The 23,027-nt window shown below is 41.9% G+C and overlaps 3 protein-coding genes across 5 annotated transcripts; 1 reads left to right on the forward strand and 2 right to left on the reverse strand.

Moving 5' to 3' along the window:
• Positions 1-1,064: 1,064 nt before the first annotated feature.
• On the reverse strand, positions 1,065-1,877 carry LOC311234737 (cholesterol 25-hydroxylase-like protein; the record flags this gene model as incomplete). The annotated part of the gene is made up of 1 exon (XM_084321980.1): positions 1,065-1,877. One exon carries the CDS (start codon positions 1,875-1,877, stop codon positions 1,065-1,067), a length of 813 nt encoding a protein of 270 aa, XP_084178106.1.
• A 5,372-nt stretch (positions 1,878-7,249) lies between these two features.
• itprip (inositol 1,4,5-trisphosphate receptor interacting protein) lies at positions 7,250-14,383 on the forward strand. 2 transcript variants are annotated; one of them, XM_084321635.1, is made up of 2 exons: positions 7,250-7,592; positions 10,912-14,383. In XM_084321635.1, exon 2 carries the CDS (start codon positions 10,980-10,982, stop codon positions 12,612-12,614), a length of 1,635 nt encoding a protein of 544 aa, XP_084177761.1. In that variant the 5' UTR covers positions 7,250-7,592; positions 10,912-10,979; the 3' UTR covers positions 12,615-14,383. The 2 variants fall into 2 exon arrangements, with proteins under 2 accessions (XP_084177761.1, XP_084177762.1); XM_084321636.1 differs by having other exon boundaries at positions 11,055-14,383.
• On the reverse strand, positions 14,170-22,282 carry LOC311234456 (glutathione S-transferase omega-1-like). Of its 2 annotated transcripts, XM_084321637.1 has the most exons (7): positions 22,152-22,253; positions 21,832-21,964; positions 16,409-16,517; positions 15,988-16,210; positions 15,685-15,786; positions 15,412-15,518; positions 14,170-14,745 (listed from the first exon to the last, which is right to left on the reverse strand). In XM_084321637.1, exons 2-7 carry the CDS (start codon positions 21,893-21,895, stop codon positions 14,595-14,597), a joined length of 756 nt encoding a protein of 251 aa, XP_084177763.1. In that variant the 5' UTR covers positions 21,896-21,964; positions 22,152-22,253; the 3' UTR covers positions 14,170-14,594. The 2 variants fall into 2 exon arrangements, with proteins under 2 accessions (XP_084177763.1, XP_084177764.1); XM_084321638.1 differs by lacking the exon at positions 21,832-21,964 and having other exon boundaries at positions 22,152-22,282.
• Positions 22,283-23,027: the final 745 nt, after the last annotated feature.

Genomic DNA, 23,027 nt, shown 5'->3' on the forward strand with positions numbered 1-23,027 from the left:
ATATAAATATGATAACCTCTGTTACTGTATTACTGTACAGTTAAAATAAAAACCTTGGTAAAAACCTACCAAGACAGATCAGCACCAGTGTTTATTTAATTTCTTTATTTCTTTATTTCAGATCCCCATTAGTCACTGCCTCAGCAGCGACTATTCTTCCTGGGGTCTGGATACAAACATATAAAAATCAAACAAGAATAATCAATAAAACAACATAAAAATAAAACGCCAATAAAATATACAAACAAATATAGAACATTAACAAATATACAAACAAATCAAATATCAATAAAACAACAAATATCAATAAAACAACAAACGGAGACATCTCAGAGAAACCTAAAACGTGCTCAAAAACAGCACGACATTCCATACACTAATACTCCTCATAACCACTACTAGACAAAGACATTCCAAATCAACTAAACACAAACCAACACAAGAACCCATTCATTAGACACAGATTAGACCCAACCAAAATCAATCTATTTTTTTGGTGTGTTGTGGCAGCAGCAAACTACAGTATGAGTGGGTGGTGAACGTGTCAGGAGAGCTGGTGTCTAGTTAGCTTTACCTGCTGCTCTTTGGTATTGCTAATAGGAGCAAGATGATCAGCCAATGAATGTTGATCACACGGTGAGTCATAAGTGAGACTGCTTGATAGAAAATCATGTTTGTTTTTTTGTATTTACAATAGTCATACAGACAAAACACACTTTTCTGGTTGTTTTATTCTCTTGTTGGAACAATTTATCATGAAAATACAACATACATACAAACATGTTAATAATAAATACATTAAAGATGCTATAGATAACATTCAGCCACTAGATGTTGCACTAGAGCACCAGCATGTAATTTATCCAATCAGGTTTTAAATTATACATTTATTAATCAATAATTTGTTGGGGGAAAAGCAATGCTTATTCTGCATCTCTTTGACTTTCGCTTCCATCTAAACTGTACAATAAAGTCTTTATCGGACATCTCCCAACGTTGTGCAGCTTCATAAACAGATGAGAGGCTCACAAAGAGTGTCACTCTTTTTTTCTCCTGTCCTTATATTAATCCTGCCTACAATCTGTTGTACCCGGTTCCTCTGTGCACAGTGTGCCAAAAAGCCTGTCCCAGTGTGTGAAGTATGGCGCATAGTTGACCTTGAACCTGAGGTGGTGGAGGTCATGATGCCTAGCTCCGCCGCAGGCTCCATATGGTACCAGCCTGTGTGAGGACCAGGGGAAGTCATACCCTGAATGGCTCTCCACAGACAGCCAGATGTTGAGAGTAAAAAAGAGCAGTTCAGTGAGCGGGTGGCACCCCAGCAGAACTGGGCTCACAGCAGCAAAGAAGCTGAGGCTCAGGGTCTCCCAGACGCCAGAGTACTCTGTGGTGAGGGAGAATGTGGCTGTGTAGTGGTGGTGTTCTTTGTGGAAGGTCTGGTAGAGCCAGGGCACCTTATGGTGCAGACAGTGCCACACAAAACACTGTGTGTCAAAGAGGAGGAGGCAGGCCAGTACATCCGTGACCACGCGCCAGGTCTCAGGGGCCTCCTCGGGTAGGAAGACGGGTCTCCAGTACCAGTGGAGGACGGTAAGAGGAAGGATGAAGACCGCGTGGGTGTGAAGAGCCTTGAGCAGACAGCTCCGGGCCATCGTCCAGCTCAGCTCGCTCTCCGGATGGATCTTGAAGCGTCGTACCAGGGCCACTCTGGAGGAGAGGAGGTCCATGCATAGGAAAGGTAAGCAGCAGCCCAGGTAGACAGTGAGCGAGAAGAAGGCAGGGAACAAGGGAGATCTGAGGAAGTGTTGCCGTGTTCTTATCCCATCCCAAAAACACTGCAGAAGGAGTCTGTCTGTGCCTTGTAATGAGATCTCCATGATTCCAGGTTAAGTGGATGTGAGTATAGTGACACTTCAGACCAACTTCTTCCTCTTGATCTGGGAAAGGAAAAAAGAGGGTGTGTGCTCAAGACATTGTGACGTGCAAGGAATTTCCCCTGACAAACGGAAAGCAACAGTTGTGATTGGAGGATCAGGAAAAGAGGGCAGGTTTGAGATAGGTCAAGTCCGTGTGCAAAACACTCCTGATTGTTGGATCAGCTTGAAGGCATTGGTGCTTATAGGCTACTTTATACTTTTTCAATATAAAATGAACATTGAAAAAGCTGTGTTATTTTGAGCCACATTTAATTATAAGAAAATCATTTATTGTTTGGCCTTACAGTGGTTGTTCTTGTGAAGAGAAAATAAATAAAATTAGGAAATGTTTCTTGTGTTTTCTTTTGTGTGTATATCTTTTATATATATTATATCAAATATGTCTGGGGCGACAGTTGATCAGGGGGTAGAGGGTCGTCTGGTTATCGGAAGGTTCCCGGTTTGATTCCCACTCCTCCCGGGCAGTGCGTCGAAGTATCCTTGAGCAAGACACTTAACCCCTAATTGCTCCCGATGAGCAGGTTGGCACCTTGCATGGTCGTCTCCGCCATCGGTGAGTGAATGGGTGAATGTGAATTGTAAAGCGCTTTTCATAAAAGTGTTATATAAATGCACCATTTACCATTTATCAAATAACAAAGTTGCTGTTCTGACCAATGCATTGTTCAGAGACTGTTTTGTAAGCTCCCCTGTGCTTGGTCCAGTTTTACATAAGTAGGATGTGCCACCCTGTGGGGGGAAAATGTTAACATCTCTTGTAATTCTCAACATGAGGACCTTGCGGAGGGGCTCCAGGGGGTCACCAGAAAATTTGGAATAGTTTAATAATTGCACTATTTCATTCAGTATCTGTTAGCCAATGATAGGATACTATGAGTGACTATTCTGCTCATAATTTCACTCTCTCCACTGCTATCTCCTCAACTACATTACAGCCACCTGTGGAGTTCTGGATTCAATCACATCTAACAACAGATGGGGTTCCCTGAGATTATTATTATTATTATTATTATTATTATTATTATTATTATTATTATTATTATTATTATTATTATTATTATTATTATTATTATTATTATTATTATTATTATTATTATTATTATTATTATTATTATTATTATTATTATTATTATTATTATTATTATTATTATTATTATTATTATTATTATTATTATTATTATTATTATTATTATTATTATTATTAATAAAAATACAGTATGAATGTATAATCCCCAGGCCATCAGGATGCTCAATGAACAATGATTGCCCAATGAAAATGATTGAACAATGAACAATAACAGGCCAGCAACACACCCACAGCACACACACATACTCACTTTATATAAACAACACACTGTAGCACCCACTTTACACTTTATATTTATTATTGGTAAAGGAATTGCACATCTCTCATTCCTTATTCCTTATTGCACCTCACCACCACAACGGTGGCACCACAAGCTAAGCTATACCTCACCATTTTTGTACCAGATGTACATACTGTATATAGAGGTATACTGAACAATTGTTGTTTACACTTGTGTTTACTTGACTTCTTGACTTTCTATTTTTTACTTATTATACTTATTTATACTATCTTATTATTATCTAGCACACTCTCAGGAGCGAAACAGAAAGAAACATTTCATGCAAAGTATTCTGTATTTCTGTATGACAAATAATAAAGAAACTTGAAACTATGGATTTAGCAGTTGAGAATAACTATACAAAAAACATGTGATCAACTATCGGTGCTTGTCATAGGAAATATTGTTATGATATGCCAGAACATGTTTATGTGTAATTAATGAACATGTTTCCATACAGGAAATGTTATATTCACATTAAGGAAATTGCCAAAGTTATAAATAAACAATCACATTTGTCAATGAAAGATGCACACATTAGGCAGTGGCTCACAGGATGAATTGATTGATTGATTGATTGATTGATTGATTGATTGATTGATTGATTGATTGATTGAAAACTTTATTAACAGATTGCAGAATGGGTACAATACAGTACAGCTCAATACACACAATTGTTAAGGGGATGCAGACCAGAGAAAGACTTTCGCCTTGTTTACATCAGGGTCCCCCATTTTCAATTCATAAGGACATATATGACATACATGACATACAGATAGACAGTACTGCTACATCTATACATTTATGACATACCAGATTTGCAAATACAGTACTGTTTGTGATACAAAAAGAGTCCAGAAAAGGGAGTATATACATTTGACGTAAAAACTGTACATTGGAGGAGGTTGGGTGGGGGGGGGTTGGGTAGGAGGGGTTGGGGGGGGGAAACACTGTACAACTGTACAAGCAAAACTGTACATTGGAATATTGACAACCATACTAGGTAATTTACTGTACATTGGAGGGGGTTGGGGAGGGGGGAACACTGTACAAACAAGCAAAACTGTACATTGGAATATTGACAAAACCATACTAGGTAAATTACTGTACATTGGAGGGGGTTGGGTTAGGACATTTACAGGGGCCAGTTTCGAATTGCAGTCTCCCGTAGGTGTTCTTTGAGAGTGGTTTTGAAAGTGGGTAGTGATTCACATTCCTTTACAGCTTTGGGTAGGGCGTTCCACATTGATGTGGCATAATTGCGAAACGTGTTTAGTCCCTTGTTTGAGCCGAATCTGGGTTTTACCAGGCTCATTGCAAGTTGCTGTACTCTGTCGTCTACTCTAAGCCATCCTAGGTTGTCAAAGTGGGCAGGGGTGAGGTGGGCAGGGTGCGAACCATGGGGGAGCTAGGGGAGCCATGGCTTCCCTAGATGAGACATCAGCTCCCCTGAAAACATGATTTGTGAATTTTTGGGGGGTCTCTAAAATACTGACAATAATCTTGCAATTACCATTCGGAGCGTGGCGGCGCTGCAGCCTACAGGCACAAATCAAACTTCACCCGCCGTTTTAAAAGAAAGAAAATACAGGTATTCAGGATAATGTCGAAAGTTAAGCGAAAAATCAAAGAAGTAAGCCTTCTAACCAATTTTGGTTTTACAAAGAAGGCGAAGCAGCCAATCGACTCGACTGAGCAGGAGCCGGTAGGAGCATCTACTTCTTCAATCGCAGACCATTTTTTATTGACTGCTGGCGACGCTAACAACCTGCTGCGGTGACTACTTCTGTGACATGCAGATTTTGAGAATTGGGCAGATCTTCACCATCAGGTGGGTGGCGAGTAATTTTAGTACTGTAAAAGCAGTCTGGAATAACTACCCTGCTTTAGAGCGCAACTTTAAAACAGAAAGTGAGGACGCATCTCGCAGGCAGCTGATCCCAGGCCTTTGTGGTCGCTTCTGTGTTAAGGTAAGACCTTCTGTTCCTAATTACAGTAACTATTATTATCATTATTGCTCATTTATAAAATGTCTATGGTATGATTATTGTGCGTTGGTGATTACATGCGCAGCTGCGCTTGTCTCGTGTGTGGGTGCGTGCGGCTCTCACCCTGTCTTTTAGTACTGACCAGGGTGCTGCTGACTGGTGTGATAATGTTGCATTTGCCTATAATAATGTTAGACTCGATGGGTTTGGTTGTTGACTTGTTGTTCGGTATTGGTTCATCCGTGTGTTTATGTGTAAATAGGACTGTTGTGTGTGAATTTTAGTGTTGGATCAGAGGGGTTATTCTGAGCATGTGTATTTCAATCATAGCTGTCAACATTGGGATTTGAAAAAACTGGATATTTTGCCCCGCCCCCCTCCCCCGCCCCCTCCCAATGTAGTCTCCTCCCCCTCGTATGTATATATTTTCTGTTAGGATGTTTGTTGACAGCTGCTCTCTGCTGAGCTGCCTTGTCGCTGCCATCTGCTGGTCAAAACCTGTATGTACCCAAGGACTGGGTGAACTACTAATTGCTACATTAAATTAATCAGATACCTGGTTGAAAGTGAAATGCTGTGTACATCCCTGCATTAAATGAATGGAAGTGTCAGTGTTTCTTTTACCTCTTATTTAATTCATCCATTAATTTAATTGTAGGTACTGTTTATATTGTACATAGTCCTGTGTGTTGTATATTGTGTCCTATGTTACTTTTGTGTTTATTGTCTCTTTCTATATACACCGTGGGAAGGGGGCCCCGTAAAGAACAGCAATGTCCATTCTATCAACTCCAAATCTGTGCTATGAGCTCAATTCTCCCAGTGCATGCAGAAGTAGAATTGCTGTCTTGTTTTGGATGAATGAGTAGAAATGAAAAACGGAAATCTTGTTTTATTAAAGTAGTTTTGACATGTGATATTTGATTTGATTTGACTAGAATTTTTTTTTTAAATACAAGATTCCAGAAAAACGCCAAGGATGCTACACAAAAAAGTCAAGACTTATTTCCATTGTGGTCCTTGATATAGATAAAGATATTGTTTCATTGTGTATTGATTAACTTTACATTTGCGCTTCATTACTTTACAAAAGTTATACTGGCACATGGGTCTAATACAGCAATGGATTATGGGTAAATGCAACGTTAAAGCAGTGCCAATGTAAGACTGACTACATTAAACTAATGACAATAATATAGTATAAAGTAGGGTATTATTTGGACTACAGAATGGTGTAGGCTCACCCTACGCGCATGTTGAGGGAGAGCACCATACATTATACACTGAGAAACCACGAGAGTGAGCTCTCCGGGAACAACCCCACTTTGCCCGACAGTTTTCTCGGCAACCGTCTTCCGGGCTCACTTCCTGTGCTAATGGTCTAATCTACACTGCTGCCACCTGTTGTCATGGAGGGGAATTGCAGCCATTTTGTATAAATAAAAAAGAAACTGGAAAAATACGGGAAAATATTTTAACGGGAGGACAGCAGGAGAGAAGGTTGAAATACGGGAGAATCCCTGGAAAAACAGGAGGGTGGACAGGTATGATTTCAATATGTGCGTCTTCATCATGCATGCATGCAGACCTGTGTGGTGTGGATTATGTGTGGTTCTGTAACGTTACTCCTGACCCCCCCCCCCCCCCCCCCAAATATAATGAGCTCCCCCGAAGACCATGGTATGGTTCGCACACACACTGGAGGTGGGTTCTAGCCAGGAGTAAGGTCTTATATGTTATATATCACATGCACTAAAATGTGTGCAAATATGGACACAATGGCATAAGTATTTGGAAATTCTGCAACAAATAAATATAGTGACTATAAATGATTGTGGGGGGAAAGTATGAAAACTTGATCAAGCTTCTATTGTACTGCAGTCAGCCAGCAGGGAGCGTCGGCGTCCATAGTGGCGTCACCAAAACAAGAACATGTAGAAAGCGCAATTATTAATACCAAGAGGACACATTTGCGACTAGAAACACGATGGGAGTGTATCCGCAGGTCAGACCCTTCTTTAAAAAAAACTAAAATAAATAAAACGCTTTGACACTCCTACAGTAGGCCTACGTCAAAACGATGTGTTTCTAAGAACTGGGCAGCCCCTTTCACGGGTCTGGAGCGCGCCTTCAGGAAATGTGCATTGTTTCCTCATTACGTTGCTTAATGCTTACAGATGTTAGGAAACACGCTGGCTTACAATACTGCTTTTGGCTTTACAATAAATACTGCTTTTTGGAGGACGGCGGGCGACAGCGACATCTTGTAGCAATGGGTTTCATCGGTGAAGAACGCAAAGGTATGTACAACTTTTTCCCCCAAACAATTATCTTAACCTCGTCCTCGGCTGATCCCAGATGCCATAAGAACAGTACGCTGCTATTCGGCTACAGCACATGGCTACAGCATCTCAATAACAAACGTTTTAATTTAATTGAATTTCAAACCTTTTTATTAACTCGAGAGGTAACTGAGGTTTCCCTCATTTACAGTCACGTCGAGTGTATACATAGTTAAGCACAACATAGGCCTACAGAGACAAATAAAAGGCATATAAAAGCACACAGAATATACAATCATGACAATTCCTGATGAATTGAAAATGGGGGACCCTGATGTAAACAAGACGAAAGTCTTTCTCTGGTCTGCATCCCCTTAACAATTGTATTGAGCTGTATTGTACCCATTCTGCAATCTGTTAATAAAGTTTTCAATCAATCAATTAAAACATGTACAACTTGATCAAACTGTCAAGTTGGCACTGTTGGACTAAAATTGTATACACTGCTTGTGTATAACCCGCCTGTCACCATCACCATGCACAGTACAAAACACACCAACAGACTCAAGACTGTGACTCATGAGGTTGGACTCGTCATTTCCACGATGGGTCATTATATTTTGTTTCTAGGACAACTGAGAATGATACAATAAAACCAGGCTACAGTAGCTCGAAAATACATCATTAGATAGCCAGAACTATTTGGATGTTAGCCGGAGGTAGGCTACACCTAATAATATATGAAGGTACACCATGGCCCTATAGTCCAAATATTTGTCCTGCAGTATATGGCATCTAAATAACTGTGAATATGTCCTTATGTTAATTTCTTTCCCTCTGCTCTAGTCTATCTTACTGTTGTTTCCTATTTGATCTGAACATCTAAATACCCGCTGTGACCAAATGTAAAACAATTTGACCATTCTTTCGATTAAAACTAGTAATCCAGTATATCACACACAATTGTGAATTTACTTTATTTGGATATTCGCCAGAAAAGGATTTGCTAGTTATTTTTACCATGCAAAGTTAACAGGATATAAAGTGTTGACAGGCACAATGTAATGAAGGTTGAAGTTCCTCAAAAGTACTTTCCCCAATGGTTATCTTCCTTTCTTCGTTGGTGTGCATCATTGTGCAGTTTGATAGTGGGCAGGCCAACTAACAGTGCGTCACTCGGCCTACTGCCTCTATATTTAGAGCCACAGTCTATGCTGCTTCATGATGGGTGGAGACTGGAGAGTCCCTGAAATAACTAGTTTTTTCCCCACCATGATTCTTAGTACGCTAATGTACTTTTTATTTATAATTTTTTTTAAACACTGATTGGATATATGTAACAATTAGGTAGTAATAATAATAAAGTACCAGTAAGCGAGACTGCTTTAACTGTTCATTGTGTACAGTCGGGAACGTAATGAAACAGGATATACAGCTAAAGTGCTGTTGAAATACTAAATGCTGAGATCACATCTTTTAATGATATGTACTGTACTTGTGCTGTGGCAATGACAATACATTTGAATCTAATCTAATTATAAAGGAAGAAATATCTGTCTGTAAATGGTAAATGGTGCATTTATATAGCGCTTTACAATTTTTTGTTCCTTACATTCACTCATACATTCACACACCGACGGCGGAGGCAACCATGCAAGGTGCCAACCTGCTCATCTGGAGCAATTAGGGGTTAAGGGTCTTGCTCAAGGACACGCTGCCCGGGAGGAGCGGGAATCAAACCAGGAACCGCCTGTTACCAGACGGCCGCTGTACCTCCTGAGCCACTGCCCCCTATGTCTTTCGCATATCTCGAGATCCGTTGATCCGACAGCCTTGACAGTTGGCGGGTGTATTGCAGAGGACCCAAAGGAGTGCAGTGTCAAGTGTGAAGTCGATCCGATGATCGGTTCTCGTAGGGGTGGGCGGTATAAACGGTATACGGTATAAACGGTATGGATTTTGACTATACCTTGTAACCGGTATAGAGCAGCTCTAAAATAGCAATGACGTCACATAACCACAGCCAGGGCTCTACAGTGCGACTATTTCACTCGCATTTGCCCCTAAAAATAGATATGTGTGAACTGGAAACAATTATTTAGGAGCACAGAGGCTTTGCGTAGTGGCCGTGTCAATGCGCAATTGTCATTTCATAATAGACAGAGCAGAGCGGACCTTCAATTCTAGAAGCAAACAAGCTCTTCCGCCCTGCGTTTGAAGGCTGTGTGACAATTCTCTCGTGAGTCGCGCAGTTTCTATGTGTAATGTAAACTCTGCGACGGGTCCAATCGTCTAACATGCTTTGCATCCTTGCCATTCTGGAATGCCCACGTCGTGTTAAAACCTTATGTAATGTTAACTGTTGATGTAGCCTCAGAAAGCTAACGTTAGCTCCACTCCTAGCAGCCTGTTGATGTAGCCTCAGAAAGCTAACGTTAACTCTACTCTAGCAGCCCCCTCCCTCCCTCTCACTCTGTCTCCCTCATCCCTCTCTCTAACAATCCTGATTCAATTCTTGAACCTATTTCATCAAAAAGGAAGATATTGATGGACATTAGCTATAGTATAGCTCAGCAGCTGTAACAGAATAATTTCATTATTTTTGATTATTTACGTTTTAAGTTAACAATGACAAAAAAAGCCAGCGGTGGACCGACATAACAAACGCTGTCACTGTTTACTTGTGTAAGGACATGGTTCCTTTTCAAACTGTAGATCGAAAGGGCTTTAAAGACATGGTCAAAGCACTGGATTCAAGATATGTGTTACCTGCCCGCAGACACTTGAGAAAAGGTTTTGCATTTTTCTATTTCAGTTTTGCACAATAAATGTTCTTAAAATGTGAAATATGTCCTAGTAATACAAGAGTAGAGTAATAGCTGCCATACCAGTGTTTTACTCCTTCAGAAGCATTTATATAGACATTTTAAGATAAGTTAATATACCGTCACGTGATATGTGATATATACCGTTACCGTCTATGCTTCAAATTATTCCGTGATATAAATTTTAGACCATACCGTCTAAGCCCTAGGTTCTCGAGAATGCTGCAAGCAGTCGTACCGCGGGTCTCCACACTGCTGCAAGCACCACTTCCGGGGACAAAGCAATTCGCCCACTCCAAATGGGCACACATTCCTAATGGCCACACTCTCTCTGAACGACCACGCCCCTGGACAACGCTGCATGCAGCAATACTGCGAGCCAAGAAATAGGCCTGTTCCAAACGGGCACTGCACTAGTTTATTGAAAAGCACTTGTATAATGAGTACAATGTACTTCATGAATGCATTACGTAAGTTAACATACCTGTTTTTTCTTCATATTTGTGTTTCAGCTTTTGTATTTCAGACCGTTGGGATTCTATGAGGCACATGGACGTGTGAGGGAGACTCACAAGTGAAGATGCAGGGGGCCATAACCAGAGTGTGTATGGTGGTGGCTGCAGCCCTCTTGAACCATCCCTTGTTCTTCCCCCAGGAGAACACCACCTTGCCAGAGCAAGATGAGGAGCTGCTGGTACGCATGAAGGAGCACGAGGAGATGCTGGAGAGGGAGCAAGCGAGGCTGGAGAAGGAGCTTGCGCAGGCGGACTTGAAGCAACAAGAAACGGGCTCTGAGGACAGCTGTGGCTGGTACTTCTGGAGCGCCCTCTCCCTGGTCATCTTCTTTACCATTGAAGTGTGTAGAGTGGATTTTGCTGATACTGAGAGCCGGCTTGTAGAGGATGAAGATGTATTTTTAGAGAGTGGATCTATTAGCTCCAGGACATTGGTACTTGACAAGGGAGTCCTGAGGAGCTTCTGTGACCGATGCATCTATACATCGGCCCACGAGAACTGGAGGGTGAGGGAATTTGTTGAGGGTTTTGCCGACGACCTGCTGGAATCGCTGAGGAGCATGTGTGACAGGCAGGCGGACATGGAAGTGGGGGACTTTGTGGGGGTCGGAAGCATGTTCGAGACCTGGAAGGTGAGCAAGCCTCTGATGTGTGACCTCATCATCCCGTTCTCTCCACCAGAACCGTACTCCTTCCAGTTCCAGCTGTGGTGCAGTCCCTCCAAAGACGTCCCCCCAGCCATGCAGGGCTGTGGCAGGATCAAGGTGACTAGGCCCAGTGAAAACGAGGAGGGCTGTCTCTGTGGCTCTGCTAACCTGGGAGAGGACATGCTCTGTCTCCTGCACAGCAATAATGACAGGCTCCGAGCAGACCGCAGCCCGGATGAGCTTCTGTGCTCCAAGAACTCGTTCTATCTAGCCAAAGACCAAGTCATGAAGTGGTTTCAGATCTCCATTACCAAAGCCTGGGGACGGATCTCTCACAAGTACGAGTTCGAACTCACTTTTCGCAACCTGGATACTGCTGGTGCTCTCAAGGTCAGATTCCGCTCTGGGAAGGTTGTTGTGATGAACATCATCCCTGTTGTCCAACTGGAGGACACTGATGCTTACTTTGTTTCACACTTCCCATCAGATAGTGACAGCTACTCAGACCCATACTGGCCCCTCTCGTTCGCTGTGTATGAGAGAAACTTGTTGAAACATCTGGCTAAAAGCCTACCGGAAAATCCGTGTCACTTACATTGTCTTCAGATACTTACTTTCCTACACAGAAAACAGACGGGACTCACTGGCAGGAGTGGACTAACAAACTACCACTTGAAGACTGCTCTGTTACACCTGCTGTTGAGGGAGAGCCCCTCTCACTGGGCCACTGAGTGTCTGGAGCAAAGACTTCGGGATGTGCTTGGCTTTCTGCAGAGGAGCCTACAGCAGAAGACCCTTCACCATGTCTTGGTTGGAAGTAGCCAAGTGCCTGTAGACATCCAAGTCCCAGAGATATTCCGCACGTCAGAACCAATCAATCTGTTTCGGCCTCTGGTGTTGCAGAGGGAGCTTTACGAAGCCACAATCGGACATTTCCAAGAGATGCTCAGGAATGCACCTGTACTGTTACAGGAGTTCACACCTCTCTTACCAAATGGAGATGCACACCATGGACAGTCGTCTGTAAGATTATTGGCCCCGTTTGTTATCTGAATTTTGTTTTACTTACTTTTTTGTTGCTGAAATTAGGGCATTTCAAATCAATACCAGACATTTCTTCAAATATTATTCAACGTGGTAGCTAATCATAAATCACAAATTACACAAGCACTGAAATTAAGAGAATACAGACCAGATAGTATTATTTTTAGATATATGGTTGATGTTTTAGATGCATATGGTTATTATTGTATACATATAGCTGTTTCTTAACTCATCTTATTATTCTCCCACAAAGGTGTATTTGCCTAAAGTAAGTCTTGTTTCAGACCGAAATAGAGCACAACCTTATTACTGTATGTTAAAAGCTTAGAGGCAAAAACATCAACGATTTATCCTACAATACTAGCAAACTGTCTACACAACCGCTGGTATCGGGTGTTTGCATAAAAAAATGCTTTGACACAAATGGAAGTAAACAGTATTGTTGAAGCTTACCATTTACACCGTTATAAGACAATAACTTGCAAGGAAGCTTTTCAGTAAACAGTCAGTGGAGAACTACTTGAGGATGCTTTTTATTCTTGTCACCATGACCACCTGAGATGATGAAACTGCAATACCAACAGTTAAATAGTATTTTGTAAATGGAACATTGCTTTATATATATAGTATACACACACTTACACTGTGACTGTCATACCAGAAATACACTGTGCAGTAAAAGTGTCTATGATTTATTTTATTCTAATGTGATGGCAGCTATAATTGGTTTATTACAATTTGATTATTTCCCCCAATTGTTCCATAGCATAACTATGTATAATGGTTATAGTGTAATCATTCATTATTCTACATGTACTATGTTCCATCTTTGTAAACATTTTCAAATAACATCCCCTCAAATATTGATTGAGAGAAATGTTCATGTTTTTTGAAAATTTAATTTCTTTAATAGTTATTCATTCAGAGAATTAATAACTATTTGTATAGCACCTTTCATACAGGGGATTGCAGTTCAAAGTGATTTACATCAGTACGAAAGACATACAATCAGTGTAAAACAAACAGCAAGAGCAAAGCATAAATTGGGATAAAATAATCAAAATCATATAAGAACCTCATGTAGGCTTTTTGAATTTCTGTAATCAGTTACAAAACATGATAAGGTCATAGTATGCACCCAGCGGATAGTGGGGCGTAGAAATAAAATGAGCACAATGTGCAGACATAAAATCAGTTTTTTACATTAGGATCCAACATACCAACAGGCCACTTTGTTTTGTCAATTTTATTTTTATTTTTTTTTGCATTTTTACAGCTTTATTGGTCACGCAGGACCGACAGAGGAGAGGGCGAATGGAAGGAAAGGTGGGGAAGACATGCGACAAATAACGACGGGAGCTGGGATCGAACCCGGGTCTGCCGCGTAGGTGCGCGAGGCACTACGGTATGCGCCACGAGGGCGCCCCTGTTTAATTCAGTTTTAGTAGAATAGAATAGACATGAAATGAGCACAAAGTGCAGACATATAAAATCTTTTACAGTGCAATAGTCAAAGTTCAAAGTCGTCTTTACCTTACGTTTGGTATCCAGTTTAAAAAAAATAAACTGAGTTTTCCCTATTGTTTGATACCCACTTTGCCCCTTCGAATACAATAAACGATTGAATTATCACCCAGACCTACACAGTGGTATTACTTTGCATTGGGAGTCCGGAGAGAGGATGGTCTATCTGGTAGACTTTTTCAGACCAGTCATTGTTTGCAGTTGTTATTGTATGATGGTAGGTATGTACTGCACTTTCAATGCTATTGAAATACTTGATGTGGAAAAAGCAAGATACTGACAAAAACAACCTGAAATGGCAGGATTACATTTCAATCATTGTGATTTCAGCAAACCACACCTTTGACAATTCTGTGTACTTCTGATGTGGCCTTTGATAAAACCCTAAATGCATCCCTAAAATGTACAACCGGTTTTTAAAAAAAAGTGTTTCCTTGGGCGGTTAAATGGTTAAACAGCTTTTATCTACAAGCCGTAGTCATAATTGGGTTTGCCTTCAATGTAGGTTTTGTAGAAGGCCTTGTAGGTGTCCACACTGTGCATGGTGGCTTTGACAGCAGGGTCATTCAGCATGCTCTCTGTCCATGTCTTTAGCTCTGGGGTTTCATCCAGACAGCTAAAAAAAAGAGAAGGGGAATCTGACTGACCTGAAATAATTCACACAAAATAGTAACTGCAACTTAAGAAAACTCCAACATTTGGGGAAATTTGCTTATTTGCCATCTACCCTGGAGTTAGACAAGAAGATGCATACCTTTTTCTTCTCTGTGCATGCAGTAGGAGTAGGAAGACGTTCTAGGCTAATGTTGGAGGACCCTACTTCCAGTGACTGACGCTAAGCTAGGCTAACGGTGCGCATCTTCCTACTCCTACTGCATGCACAGAGAAGAAAAAGGTATGTATCTTAACACTCCAACATTTTGGGAACCCTGGAGTTAGACAAGAAGATGCATACCTTTTTCTTCTCTGTGCATGCAGTAAGTAGGAAGACATTGGGAACTAGGCTAATGGAGGAACCTACTTCCAGTGACTGACGCTAAACTAGGCTAACGGTGCGCGTCTTCCTACTCCTAATGCATGCACAGAAGAAAAAAGGTATGTATCTTCTTGTCTAACTCCAGGGTAGATGGCAAATAAGCTAATTTCCCAAAATGTTGGCGTTTTCCTTTAAGACATTTGTTACATTAGAGACGGCAGGCATTTCAGATTTCATCAGCAATAGAATCAAGTTAAGACAAAGCTGTTTTATTACACATTTGTTGTGAGAAGAACGAAGACTTACTGCTTCAGCTCAAAGATCTCCAGTCTCTCAAACCATGGCCACATCATGTAGTCAATCATTGTGATGGAATCTCCAGTAAAGAACTTGGTTTTCTTTGTGGCTAGGTCCTGAGAGTGAAAGGTTGGTATTTTAGACATGAATATTGTGTCACCAACTAATCTAGAATCCTACACTGCCATCATAGAACACATTCTACAACAATTCAAAACAGCAGGGGAATGGGAAAGTCCTTGTTACTTGTAGATTAATTCTGATAGAAAGATGGCTACTTGCCTCATTCAGTTTGACAAGCTTCTCTTTCAGTTCCCCTTCCAGCGCTGACATATCCTCACCATTCCTCCTCCCCATTGGGATCTTGTAAAAGTATGGTGTTATCTGGAGAAAAAATAAACTGGTCAATTAAGAATATCCCATTCTGTCTAAAACTCCAGGGGAAGCAACAGTTGGGATTAGAGGATCAAGAAAAGAGGGCAGGGTTTGAGATGGGTAAATTCCCCTGCAATTTTCAAAAAAGGTATAGTAGAAGCATGCAAATGTTACATAAAGCCCACAGGCACTGTGCTTTTGACACCATACCTTGGAAAAATGCTCCAGCATCATCTTCTGTTGAGCTTTTTCAAATGGATCAGCTGGTAGCAGCTTCCGCCCAGGGTAGACCTCGTCCAGGTAGTCACAGGTGATTGGAGACTCACAGATCACCTGACCTTCAGACATCTCCAACGTTGGAACTAGGCCAAGTGGATTCTTCTCAAAGTACCAATCGGGTTTGTCTTTCAGGTTAATGTTGACAGTGTCATGCCTTGGTAAGCATGGGGAGGTTTTGAAAATTGTGATTAAACTTGAATATACTGAAAGGCTTCATAGAAAAATTGCATTACAAAGTATCAAAGTTTGGAGTAAATTTGTGCATATTATCAAAGTCCTTGTTGACACTACAACCTGCTACTGATAAAAGGTAATGGCCTAAGTAACTTGTACTGATCGAATATTTCCTTACTTGATCCCTTTGGCATGAAGAACCAGTCTGGTCCTTTGGGCAAAGGGACAGAACCTCATGCTGTACAGTCTGATTTGACCTTTAGACACTGGACCAGGAGCAGCACTGCCTGAAAATGAGTTCACATTCATATTAACTCATTACCCAGATAGTAAAACTGCTACTAAATTTCAATATTTGCTAAATTACTAGGATATTGTCTGACTCAAAACAACTATAAAAAGCTAAAGGCATTTTTTGCAATAAAGATACCATATTGGGTTCAGCTAGGATGGTGAATAACAAGAGATCAATATAACACATCAGGCTATCAAGTATAATCCAATATGAAATATTAGTCTCATGCGCAAATGTTGGCAAAATTATCCATCTATATTGCCTTTACAATGTCACCCGTTTGTGTCATGGGTGGCCTCAAAAAGTACCCACACAGAATCGTTGTTCTGCATGCTATTTTATCTCCCTGCAGAGAAAACGCAGAAGTGAATAAAGTTGGAGCTAATACATACTGTTAATTTAATGCAATGAATTTCCACTCAGTCTCAAAGTTGGAAAAATATATATTATAGAGAATGTGAAGTGGGCGAGGAGTTAAATGCATTGCTACGTTTGCTATGCATTGCTACGAAAGCCGGTCACCATCTTTTGAGATTCACTTATATTTCTATTGAGAAATCACAAACTGCAAAATCTACAAAAACAGGGGTAGGGATGGAGAAAAAGAAGGCTTGAGGTTTCTCCCATGATACTTTGTGATATTTTCTGTGACACAGGGGGTCCCCAGCAACACGAGGAACAGTTTAATTTCACTAATATATTCTTTAGCAGAGGTTAGTACAGTGAGAGACTGTATAATAATTACTATTCCGCTCTCTCGTTATCTCTCCACCTACAGTAGACAGGTGTGGAACTCTGGAAAATAATATATGTAACAACAAATATATTGTCAGATGGAGGTCCCTGGAATACAATCTCATCAAATGTGAGTCATTGGCCAATTACCTATAAATTTGGGGGTCCTGAACAACTTTGAGAACCACCGTCAGTTGTGACGTTACGTGACGTCAACTTCAACGGGCAGGTGGCAGGTGACATATCATCATGACTTTGCAAAATCAACCAACCGAGTAGGGTATATCTGCAGAGCCGCAAGCCCAACGTCTGGGCGGGGCTTCGTGGCTTGTACTCGGTTAGAGGCGAGGCTTGTACTCGGTTTGACTGTGCGTGGGGGCGGGGCGTCGGGGCTTGTACCTTGTCTTGTTTCCTGTAAAACCCGGAAGTAGTCAGTTTGTGCTGTTTATTTTTAACACTTTGAGTGCCGGGACCCGTCTTTAGACGTCTTTGCTGGCCATGCTAAAGTTGCCGGAGGACGCGTTACGTCGTCCTTATATCAATATTTCAAAAATCTGCGATCGGATTCATATGTCCCCTCCGCTGGCCTGAGATCCACCAGCAGGACCCACTGAGCTCTCTGGCGGTTCAGGAGCGCCATCTGGTGGCCGATCGGCGCAATCGCCAAACAGGATGTTGAATAGAGGTTGTCATGACGACCGTAGTACTTCCGGGCGCTCGCTATGGGTCATGGGACTCTGGCTCGTCACGCTACATGGTGATCGATTGGCAATAACTCGATAAACAACATGATTTGGACGTATATACCATTATACAAGCTGGAGATGGACCGGGTAAAAATATATCCCATAATGATAAGATTTCTACTCGACGATGATCGCCCAACGGCGCGCAGAGACTGGGGTGAGTTTCAGCGTGTAACGTTACCGTCTTCGATACTAACTGCTATTATCAACATTTGACCCACATTAGATGATTGGTATAACGCTGCCCACGGAATTATAAACGCCCCCTCGCCCATCCGGTCAACATCAGATGACGTGTAGTAACTTCTAGAAGTACGTCTAGTTGGAATTTTTTATATCGCGCTGATTGCCATCAAACTGTATTTCATCATCAATATAATGCATTTGGGGCTATATATCACGTTCTGGAGAAAGCTGCAGAAAGAGATGAAAACATACTTATACATTAGACCATACTTTACTATGAATATGTGAATGAAAAAGTTTAACGTTGCTACACAATGAACAATACATATAGGACTTTGAATGGGCCCTAATAATGGCAATGTAGCAATAGAATTTAAAAAGTTATAGCCCTGCAAAGAAGGGGACTTTCTCCATAGACAAATAGCGCTGGCAATCTATGGTATATCATGAATTTAACCTTAGGCAGCCAAAGTGTTAACCCTAACCTTAACCCTAACCTGCAACACGGAACACAGAAATGCAAATGCTGTCGAGTCCTCACTGCTTGTAAAAATAAACAGCACAAACTGACTACTGCAGTCAAACCGAGTACAATCCCGAATGCATAGTCAAACCCAGCGATGCGTTGCTCATGGGACGAGATTGCACTCCGGGCAACCTAAGTTTTGTGAGCAGAAGCGCGTGCACACAGGAATGCGCTGCACTCGACTGATGCGCCAACTCGCAGTACACACCTGGCTACTTTGCATATCAATACTCAATAGCGCCGGTCATCAGGTGTTACATTCCATTCGTAGAGGCAATTAGGCATTGTTTTTAGTCTGTCCTTATGCGAGGGAACATTTATGCGCATGTGGCGTCATTAGCGTGCAGCCTGTGTTGATATGAGCATCGCAACACTGGTCAAACCGAGTACAAGCCCCGAACGCGTGAATACTTTCGGCAACCAACATGTCCTTCCGCGTTGCTCTGATTGGCCAGCGCTCTCCTTCGTGAATACCAGCGTTCTACGCTCGTTCCCTACACCGCGCATGCGCATGAGGCTCCCCCCAGGTGCTCGTTTACACGCTACGCCGTGCATGCGCATGAGGCTCCCCCAGGTTAACACTTTGGCTGCCGGGAACCGTCTTTAGACGTCTTTGCTGGCCATGCTAAAGTTGCCGGAGGACGCGTTACGTCGTCCTTATATCAATATTTCAAAAATCTGCGATCGGATTCATATGTCCCCTCCGCTGGCCTGAGATCCACCAGCAGGACCCACTGAGCTCTCTGGCGGTTCAGGAGCGCCATCTGGTGGCCGATCGGCGCAATCGCCAAACAGGATGTGGCATAGAGGTTTTGCTAGACGTCCGTAGTACTTCCGGGCGCTCGCTATAGGTCATGGGACTCTGGCTCGTCACGCTACACGGTGATCGATTGGCAATAACTCGATAAACAACATGATTTGGACGTATATACCATTATACAAGCTGGAGATGGACCGGGTAAAAATATATCCCATAATGATAAGATTTCTACTCTACGATGATCGCCCAACGGCGCGCGGAGACTGGGGTGAGTTTCAGCGTGTAACGTTACCGTCTTCGATACTAACTGCTATTATCAACATTTGACCCACATTAGATGATTGGTATAACGCTTAGGGCTGGGCGATATGGAAAAAAATCATATCGCGATAACGATATGATAATTTTATTTTATTTCTCGATATCGATAATTATCGAATTGTTATAAGTATAAAAAAAATTAAATTTTTTTTTTTTTTTTTTAACAACAGATGTATGTTTATTTTGCAGCAATTCTTTGTCATTGCCGCCATCTTTAGTGTTACATCCCCTCACACTCCAGTTCTCAGGCTGCAGCTGGTTTAAAAGCTAAAGTAAACCGGCTTCTCTGCTGGCTGTGGCTCCAGAGGAGTTGAACAGTTCTGGCTCTGCTAGTTTATTTTCGATCTTTTGGCGCTTTTTTGGTGGACAAACCACCGCACATGTGCACTGTGACTCGTGACTGGAGTCTAGTTCTGATAGCACACATAGCCTACTGTGTACAGACGGTTTCAAAATGTATTTTAAATTAGAAAGCAAACAAAATAAATGGACAAGAGAAAAAGAAATCTGAATTTGGTCAGTATTGTCATTTGGACAAGCAAAGCCATTACTTTAAGTTGCAGGCAAGAAAGACAAGTCTGTCCACTGTCTCTGGTTTTAAAACTGCCCTGTTGCAGAAAAAAAAAAAAAAAAAAAAAATCGATTTTTTTTTATTTCGATATTCGATATAGATTATTAAAATATATCGCGATATTTATCGTTATCGTTATATCGCCCAGCCCTAATAACGCTGCCCACGGAATTATAAACGCCCCCTCGCCCATCCGGTCAACATCAGATGACGTGTAGTAACTTCTAGAAGTACGTCTAGTTGGAATTTTTTATATCGCGCTGATTGCCATCAAACTGTATTTCATCATCAATATAATGCATTTGGGGCTATATATCACGTTCTGGAGAAAGCTGCAGAAAGAGATGAAAACATACTTATACATTAGACCATACTTTACTATGAATATGTGAATGAAAAAGTTTAACGTTGCTACACAATGAACAATACATATAGGACTTTGAATGGGCCCTAATAATGGCAATGTAGCAATAGAATTTAAAAAGTTATAGCCCTGCAAAGAAGGGGACTTTCTCCATAGACAAATAGCGCTGGCAATCTATGGTATATCATGAATTTAACCTTAGGCAGCCAAAGTGTTAATACAGCGTTTTTAAAATCACACAACCTTTTCCCCTCGTTTTCGATGATGGAAGTGATTTAGGAAAAGCTTCGGCACGCCGAGAGGTACCCGTGGATTTAATCTCGCGAGGATCGGGGCAATATTCGGCCCGTGGGAGCAGTCACGGGTTAATAAAATGTTCAAATGTGCAGAGGGGAGGCCAGACTACTTCGTCTGCTGACAGTCCCGTTTTAAGGTGTGGGCAGGGCTTTAGTCAGCTCGAATCTGATTGGCTAGTATTGGTTTTGGAGTCCACATACATGGGGAGGCTGGAGAAAGACACCTCCCCCCTGCCTCCTTTCCAGTCTCCTCTGCTGCAGTGAGTCTGACAGTGTGTTAGAGAGAGTGAGAAGAAGAGGGAGACATAAAAAAAAAAAAATTATAACAGATGAAAAATAATGATTTTTTATTATTATTGTAAACTATATATAATTTTATTTAATTTTTTTTCATATTTCATATTTGATATTAATTCATATTTTTATAGGGAGGCCTGGCTTCCGTTGGCTTCCATGAGGATTCGCCACTGTGTGTGAGTGCCGTCAAAAAGAAAATGCGCACACACGCTTTACCGGCGTAGGGGGGAAAAGAGCGTAGAGGGCTGGCCGATCGCTGGCCAATCAGAGCAACGTGGACATGTTGGTTGCCGAAAGTATTCACGCGCCCCGAACTCCCGCCTCAAACCGAGTACAAGACCCGCCTCAAACCGAGTACAAGCCACGAAGATCCCGCCCAGACGTTGGGCTTGCGGCTCTGCAGATATCCCCTATTGAACCAACCAGTCATATCATGGGTCTCGGTGTTGTTCTCAATAGCTTTTGTAAAGCCCGTTTGCCATAACAGACATGACTTATACTTACTTAGCCTCTGCTGAAACTCCAGTGCCATTGTCGTGATTATTGAGATACTGCAAGGTGCACTCATTGTCAAATTTGGTCAGAACAGTATGTCACGACGACAACGTGACTAGCTTTGATAGATCTAATCGGTCCTCTGCAAAAAGGGATTAGTTGCAGAAAAGCATTAAATACAATTTCAATCTTTCATAAGCACAGTCACAGTGTAACATAGGCGTGTAGGAGAATAATGCTGCTCAGGTTAACGTTATGAGCAGGAATGCCTTTGCCATGGGTGAGACAGATATCCATCAGCAGTACATTGTTATTGTCCTATATCCTACCTTTGGCGAAACACTTCTCAGTTGACATGTTGTTGCATTGACAAGTGAAAACAGGAGAATTATCAAGGCGCCACCGGACAACACAACTAGGCGTTAGGTAGTTTGCTGCTTTTCGACGCGGAAATGGGCAAAGACACAGCTCGTCACGCGATTGGGCGCACATGTCAGTGGCCAATCAGAGAGCGTCTCCGCAAAATGCGGCTACGGAAGAAAATAACGCTCTAACCTTAACCCACTTCGAAAGAGTGCCTAAGCTTAACCAGTGTAGAAACAGGCGTCGGCCAATCAGAGAGCGTCTCCGAGAAATGCGGCTACGGATATGAAGGAGTGGTCTGTCCATTCCCTACTGCTACTGCGCGGAGAGCTGTTGTGGTTGTCAGGGATACAGATACACAACCAAGCTTTTGCTGATCTGCCCAATAGTATGCAGCTGCAGCTCCGGAGACCAGCGCTTACAAGCCCCCGCACATACAAGCCCGCACATAGCAACCCCTCGCTTCCATTGGCTGATTTTGGTCACGTGATTTGGGTCCCACCCAATGGCTGAAGTTCTGCAGACGCCTCTCTGATTGGTTGGGCTCCATTTCTGCAGCCCCCTCTTTGATTGGTTGAGCGAAGCCCCTCTCTGATTGGTTTAGCTCGCCATGCGGTAAAATGCGGATGTTAATGTTATCATCTCAAGAAGATACAAATAAATATACTACCAGATTCGCGTTTATAACGTTATTTCGCGTGACTTCGCGGTTTATTCATAACGTTATGCACATTTCACAACACAGCCAGCTGTCAGAAACTGTACATTGTAACGTTATATGTTTATTCACGTAACGTTATTTCACGTGACGCGTTCAACTTGTTTACACTCCCCACTTACTG

This window comes from Notolepis coatsorum (genome assembly GCF_963971535.1).
Source record: "Notolepis coatsorum genome assembly, chromosome: 9".
NCBI classification, from domain to species: domain Eukaryota; kingdom Metazoa; phylum Chordata; class Actinopteri; order Aulopiformes; family Paralepididae; genus Notolepis; species Notolepis coatsorum.